This window comes from Lonchura striata, chromosome 5 (assembly GCF_046129695.1).
Source record: "Lonchura striata isolate bLonStr1 chromosome 5, bLonStr1.mat, whole genome shotgun sequence".
Classification (NCBI taxonomy): Eukaryota; Metazoa; Chordata; class Aves; order Passeriformes; family Estrildidae; genus Lonchura; species Lonchura striata.
The window spans coordinates 48669208-48676833 of record NC_134607.1 but is presented as its reverse complement, the minus strand read 5'-3'; the positions used below and the strand labels follow the sequence as shown (position 1 = coordinate 48676833).

General features: G+C 47.1%; 1 protein-coding gene across 5 annotated transcripts in view; it reads left to right on the top strand.

Annotated features, from left to right (window-relative positions):
* Positions 1–2339: 2339 nt before the first annotated feature.
* The window catches only part of PPP1R12A (protein phosphatase 1 regulatory subunit 12A), a 114447-nt gene continuing 109160 nt past the window's right edge, over positions 2340–7626 (top strand). For 3 of the 5 annotated variants that reach the window (XM_021528061.3, XM_021528060.3, XM_031507838.2), the window contains exon 1: positions 2341–2689. In XM_021528061.3, coding sequence (XP_021383736.2) covers positions 2453–2689 — 237 coding nt within the window. In that variant the 5' untranslated portion in view covers positions 2341–2452. Of the gene's footprint in view, positions 2690–2981; positions 3002–7626 lie in introns of those variants that run through there. The other 2 variants (XM_021528063.3, XM_077783540.1) reach the window with 2 other exon arrangements.

The following is a 7626-nucleotide window of genomic DNA, read 5'->3' as shown; positions in this document are numbered from 1 at the left end:
ACTATATTTAAATATTGTTTGCTGAAATCAAACATTCTTCAGATATGAGGTTTCTTGAAGAGTCAAATTTTCAGACAGCCAACTGAGAGAGAAGCATGATGGGGAGGTGACTTGTAAAATATCTGAGACATCTGGGGCAGGGGAAAGAAGCTTTTGTCTTGCATTGCCTTTTTCCAGGGTATAGTTTTCAAGTCCTTAGGAAATGGCACTGTGTTGAGTCTGCCCTGGGAGAGTTTGCCCACAAGGACAAGACTACAGCAGGAGGCTGGAACCTGCACAAATTCCCTCCTTAGACATGAGTCAGGTGCTGCAGCCAAGCTCCCAGCTGGTAACTGTCCATGCCATGCTGGGTGGTACCAGTGCTATGCCAAAGCACAGCCAAATCACTCGTGTGAGTAATAAACACTGCAAAGACTGGTCTTGAATTGTGCTTTGCAGTCAGCCATATTTTCAAATCCAGGAACCTAAAATGTACCCCTGGATAGACACAGGCTGCCAAAGGGAAGGTATAAATTAGGTGCCAGGTAATCTTTCATCCACCTACTTAGACTGCAAATCTTTTTCTGGCAAATCTTTCTTCTTGACTACCAGATGTTGTCTTTTGTTCTCAATCACATTACGCCTGCAAACTGTCAGTGCATGTAGCTCATGCACTGCTGTATAAGTAAGTCTGATGGATATTATGCAAATATCTCCAGATGAAAATCTCTTCTGAAAGACATTAAGAACAGCACATTGCTGCAGGTATCTTGCAACTACTACTTCTTGTGAAATGTCACGGACATCTTTATCAATATAAATGGAAATAAGAGTCCTAGTCAGCTGCACAATTGCCCACCGTAAGAAGGAGACATTGTAATTAGAAAAGCACAAATTATGCAAAATTTGAAGTGTATGAGGTTTGGTGACTCTCTCAAACTATACTTGGTTTCCTGTAATTAGTTGAAAATAAAACTTATTTTCCAGTAAGTTCAAAACCACATTTTATCCCAGAGATTATTCCATTTAAAGCCAAATACATATTGCTTAGCTAAAGAAAGCATGCTGTGCATAGAAAAAAAAACTTTATTATCTGTTATAGCTTGGTTCCTAGAAGTTGCAAATCTGAAGAAAAACATTTTAGTCTTTGTATCTTCAAATCCTGTGTGGTTTGTTAACTACTTGTTTTCTCCCAAGAGAAAGGATGACTGTGCTACTCCCCAGTTTTGACATCATGGAAGTGAACTGTAAGTGAAAAGGACAACAATCACAGGGCTTTGTCCACTGCCATGCAGAATGATAGAATCACAGAATGTGATGGGGTTGAAATGGATTTTGAAAATCAACTAATCCAAATCCCCTGCCATGGGCAGCAGCACCTCCCTCTACACCAGGCTGGTCAAGGCCTTATCCAAAGTGGCTTTAATCACTGCCAGGCTGGGGCATCCACAACCTCTCTGGGCAACCTGTTCCAGTGTCTCACCGCACTCACAATGAAGAATTTTTTACAAAAACATCTAGCGTAATTTGTGCCCATTACTCCTGGTTCTATCATTACAGTTCCTGAAAAGGAGTCTCTCCTCAGCTTCCCTAGAGGCCCCCTGAAGTGTAGAGGCAAAGGGGGTGCTTTTGTAGATCAAACTGTGCTGAGGTAGTCCTATCTAACCTCCCAAAACAAATGACCCTCAACCATGTTGCTCCATTTATTTTCTCTTTTCCAGTCAAGTGGTTCCATATGCCTCGTTTGCCAACGCAGGCAGAAACACCCACCTGTTGCCGCAGGTGACAGAAGTCACCGTCGGGAATGGGCAGCACCTTTAGAAAGGGCCCGACGGAGGCGGGGCTGGACTTACTCCCCACTGCTCTCTGCCCACTCCACGCCCCTCTGCCCACTGCCCTCTGCCCACTCCCACTCCCCTCTGCCCTCTGCTCACTCCCCACTGCTCTCTGCCCACTCCCCACTGCTCTCTGCCCACTCCCCACTGCTCTCTGCCCACTCCCCACTGCCCTCTGCCCACTCCCCACTGCTCCCTGCCCACTCCCCACTGCTCTCTGCCCACTCCCCACTGCCCTCTGCTCACTCCCCACTGCTCTCTGCCCACTCCCCACTGCCCTCTGCCCTCTGCCCACTGCTCTCTGCCCTCTGCCCACTCCCCACTGCCCTCTGCCCACTCCCCTCTGCCCACTCCCCACTGCCCTCTGCCCACGCCCACTCCCACTCCCCTCTGCCCTCTGCCCACTCGGCCCGCGCGGCCCCGCCCCGCTCGCGCGCGGCCTCCCGCCGCACTGCCCCCCCGCGATCTCGCGGGATTATGCTAACGAGGCCGCCGCCGCCCCGCCTCTCCGCTCCCCGCCCGCCCCGCGCCCTCCCTGGGCGGGTGAGCGCGCGCGGCCGCGGTGCGCTGTGGGATAGTGGCGGTATAAAGTGTACGCTCGGCGCGGCCGTGGCTGAGGGGGCCGGCGCGAGCGGGGCATGAAGATGGCGGACGCCAAGCAGAAGCGGAACGAGCAGCTGAAGCGCTGGATCGGCTCCGAGACCGACCTGGAGCCGCCCGTGGTCAAGCGCAAGAAGACCAAGGTGAAGTTTGACGACGGCGCCGTCTTCTTGGCCGCCTGCTCCAGCGGAGACACCGAGGAGGTGCTGCGACTGCTGGAGCGGGGCGCCGACATCAACTACGCCAATGTGGACGGGCTCACCGCTCTCCACCAGGTCGGTGCTGGGCCGAGGAGGGACCCCAGCCGGACTGGGGCGGAGGGGGCGAGGCCGGCCGGCTGCCCCCCCTCCCCCCCCCCTTCCTCCGCTCCGGAGGAGGAGGTGGAGGAGGAAGGGGCCGGAGGCGGCTGCGCTCCCTCCGCTGGGGGGTGTCGGGGCGGGGAGGTGGCGGCAGGGTCAGCCTGGGACCGGCCGGGGCCGCGGGCCGAGCCCCGGGCCGGCGGGGCCGCAGGGGCGGGAGGCTGCACCCCCTCCCCGCGAGCTGGGCGTCGGAATGGGCGGATGGGCCTCTCCTCCGGCGGGAAGGAGGTGCCGCTCACCTTCTTTCGTTTTCCCCTTTTGGCAGCGCTTCCCTTGGAGGGCTGGGGGTGCGGGCCCGGCCCAGCATGGGCTGAGGGGGCCGGAGGTAGATGCCCCCCGGCGAGGGAGGGTGGCTGCAGGTGAGAAGAAGCGGGCCGCCCTCGGGGGGCGCTTCTGCCGCTGCCCCTTGCCTGGAATCCGGGTAGTAGCTCCCTGCTTCCCTCGTCTCCCCGGTTCCGCAGTAGTTGAGCCGATTAAAGCCCGCTCGTGTGTGCGGGCGGCCCTGTTGAGAGACAGATCATCTATTTTTCTCCGGTTTCTAGGGGAAGCCAGTGTTTTGTTCATTATATAGAAACGCGTATCAGTAAGGGGTTGTTTTCGTTACGATGGCTCCCGCCGCAGTGTGAAAGCTGAACTTCAAGCGGAACAGGGATCTTAAATTTTTTTTTCGTGCGTTGGAGAGCATTAAAAAACCCTATCCATATCGCTTTGTTCTGGTGTGGGTATGTGGGAGGGGTGTTGGTACCAAGGGAGGTAACTTTCACTTGGGTCAGGGGGGGAATGCACGGGAAACTGGCTGTGAAGTTTCCTCAAAATGGATGCTTTGTGCATGTTGAACTTCATAGCAGTCTGATTGGAATCTCAAAACGTTAGCCAAATAAGGAAAGGCTGTGGCAATCCGGAGATAATGCGGGTTTGCCTGAATAGTTTTTTTCTCTAGAAGGCCAAAAGTTTCCACGCAATATTAGATTCACTGAATATCTATAAAGCAATAAAATACCTTTGACAGGCTAGCTTCTTGTTCTTAAGTTTGTAAGTTGTTCAGTAGTTTCAAAAAATATCTTAATGTTTATGTGTTGTAGGTTGATCAAGTAGAAATTTTCCCAAAATGGTTAGGTGAGGTGGTTTCTTACATTAAAAAAAAATGAGATGGTGAATTTGTTTTCTCCATCCTATATAGGTTTTTCAAGGCTATGAGGCTCTAGAAATACATAAACTGCCTTGCAGAACTGGATAGAATCCCCTCTTGAATATGGGTTATAAAATTCTATGACTATTTGCTCTGTTTGCTGTGGCTGAGTTGTCACTTGCTGTTGTCACCCTGTAAAGAGTGTTGGTTTAATTTCAGTTGTGAACTGAACTGGAAGAATGAGTGTGTGTTGCGGTTAAGCCTGTCAGCGTGTTACTGCAGCGCAGTTACCTGAGTGCAGGCTAGCCTGTCACTTCATTGGAAGGTTTTCTGTATTTATCCTCCACTAATCAAGTTTTGGTAGCTTCATGCTTCCAGGGAGCTCTCTATGAGAAGCCATACCTTAATTGGCAGATCCTTGGATCTGCAAGTTGCTGTACTCCAGTCATTGGTAGGGAAGGATGATGTTTAGTTTAACTCTATTGTTAGAATAAGAGATGGTGTTCTTTCTTTCTGATGTCCAGAAGGCATTTTCAAAATGTCTTTGATACAGTATACAAAAAAGCTTTCCTCAGGGTAATTCTGAGCATATTCTCCCCCCTTTTTTGTATGTTGTAGTCAGCTTGCAATTTGAAAGGGCAAAGTCTAAGGGAACAGAGGTGAAGATTTACATCACTGCTAAAATCCTTGCTCATGCTCCTCCTGTCCCCTCCCCTCCTTTAGTGATACCAAAAGACCTTTTCTGATTCTATGATACTGGAAGCAAATAAGATCAGTTGTGAAGTTATAATCCTCTTGAGGCAGTACAGTAAGTTACCTGTTGCTGTGAAAAAAACATACAATGAATCCCTGCCTGTGACAACTCTGAATGGTTTCACTTCATTATTAACACAAAATCTTATTTTCTTCCAATATGCCATATAAAAGGTGCAAATCACACATGTAGTCTGTAGCATGAATTAATTTAATCCAATTTGGCTGCAGTGTGAAAAATTCTGTATCTGTTTTCAAAAGAAGCTCTTCAAAAACTTGTCATTCTTCCTGACACTTTTGACTGACTAATGGTAATTGTGTTCAAGTCGATGTTGTTATGTTTAAGATTGTCATGGAGTGCTGTTGCATTGTGGTTCTTTGGTTGGGTTCTTTTCTGTTTTGTGTCATCTGTTAGATCCCGTGTAGAAGACATTGCTCTTCAGAGAAGTAAATTTATCTCAGCAAAGGTAAAATTACTGTACTTTTTTTGGGTGTGTCTTTTGTCTTCTATCAGTTTATTTTTTCTAGTTATTGAGAACAAATACATATGCCTGGAATAGCAATAGAATTAAATGTTTAATGTAATATTTAGCCTTTGATTTTCCTGCTACATATGGCAGTTATAGGAAGAGCCTTCAGCTTTGTTTTATTTTTCACAGCTCAGGCAGTTGGAAGTGCTAAGGGGAATGTACCATTAATCCTGAAATTCTGGTGAACTTTAGGTCTGGTCTTTAATGGAGCATCAAGCTTTGTTGTTGAAGCCGTTAGCTAAGCTTTTCCTCTGATTGGGGTAGAGTGCCATCACCATCAGAGAGCTGCATGTAGAATTGTTTCTCTTCATGCATACTGGAAAGAAAACAATTACTTGACTTGGTAGCTGATAGGAGGAAAGCAGAGAGGATATATATAGGTACTTACTTCAGCTCTTGACAGTGCCAGTGAGCAGATTTTGTTTTATATCTGCATGTGCACAAATGAGTGGACTTGAGTGCGTCACATCTGAGGACAGATCAATTCAATTCTTTGGTATCGTGCAGAAGAGGAAAAATTGTCATTAGGTTATTATTGGTTATTATTCTTCTATGGAATTTTGAGTTCAGATCTCACTTTAAGAACGTGTTCTGCACAAGTCCTTAGAGTAGGCCTTCAGCACAAAGGACGATACTGTTATGTACTGTTTTCCTGTCTATGAGATATATATGCAATATAGGATATTGCAGCAGGATAGTGTGTATTGTGCTGCGTGATCTGCATTGTATACATACTGTGTACAGTGTACGTGTCTGTAAGACCAGAAGACTTTTAAATGAGAACTTAAATTTAAAATCAGATGTCAGTGGCATTACTCCAGTGGAGGTGGAAGTTTTGAGTGTTGCACTGTCAGATAGCTGTTATGCAGGATGAGATCTAACTTGAAGTGCAGCTTTTCTAATCTGCCTTAACAATGGAATGTAAGGAGAATTTGAGAAAAGAAAGAAGCTCAAAGGTGAACTGTGACCTTGCAGATTATTGGGGGGGGGCGGGGGGGGTAGAAGCGGCATATTCTGAAATAATATTAAAAAGCTATATAATATTTTCAGTAAAACCTGATCTTTTCTTAGACATATTTCTTCAGAGTGGGATTCAGGTCTCTTGTCCTGAAAGCTTAGCGCCTATCATTCCCCAGAGTTTGGACTCTCTTGTGCTTTCCTTGGCTTTCATTAAATAGAATTTAGTTCACTAGCTCTGACTGGAATTTATTGCTTAAATGGCTGCAAGTAGTTTGTCTAGAAGTTACACAGAGCTTTGTACAGGAAAGTGGAGCCCACCGTTTTTGGACAGCACCATGGAAAGACTGCATGTAGTGGGGAGGGACCATGATGTGGCCAGTTTCCTGGAAAGCTGGGTTCCCTGTACACATTGCTCTCCTGGGAATATTGAATATGCAGTGTGGAGTACCTGCACACACCTCAGCACTGGCTGAGATTAGGCTGTGGTTGGGTATCACAATTTATGCAACCTGCTTTTTGACTGCCCTTTTTCTTTGAGGCTGCTCAGGACTAGGGGATGGTAACCTTGTTTTTGGCCTCATTCTCGCTGGGTGAGGAGGGCGAGTGCTGCAGCCTGATTCCACCACACAGCATGGAAAGAGCATGTCCTGCTGTGCTGATCTTACCTGCTCTGGGGAGGGCACTGCTTTTGAGGTAGGATAAGGGAAATTGTCTTGGCTGGCTGTGCGTGGGGATCATTACACACCCACAGGGGATATTGTTGGTTAAGCCCCTGCTCCTTGTTGAAGAATTGGTGTCATCTTTTTTGTCTGTGAGAACTACAGTTTAATTAAGCAAAATTCCTCGATGGCTATCTCTCTGTATCAGTGTTTTTCTGCAACTCTTTAGGTGGTCAATTGAATGTGAATGTGAGACTATTTTAGCAATGTTATAGTTACATCCTAGTTTGCATATAGTACAGTATACAGTGGTAAATAGAAATTTCAATTTGCTGCCACTGTTGTAGGACTCTGATGTGTTTATCCCTGAATACTAATCAAGATTGTGTGTTTCAGAGAATGTTTGCTTGCTCTTTCTGAGTAAGGACAGTTACTTCTGTTATTTCCTTTGGGTTCTATGACATTTATGTCTTAGATAAGTACCTTCCTTTGCAGGAGTTTGTGCAACCGTTTATGTGAAAAGTTCTGCCAGGGCTCCTGGTGGCATATTCTTAGTACCTGATATGGTAACGAGTATGGATACCTTTGGCACCAACTGTGTTCTTGTTGCAACACCCTTTCAAACTGCAGCCAGTGATGCAAAAGGAATATAAAATCTACCAGCACTGGATCCCTTTGCCGCAGAATTTGATAGAGGGCATTATGGCTGCACTGTCTGTATTCCTTCTGATGAATGGTAACGTAAGTCATGTATTTGAGCTGGGGCTGCAGCCCATCAAGCTCTAAAAGCAAAGGTCAGGTTGCCAGAGTCTTAAATCTCTA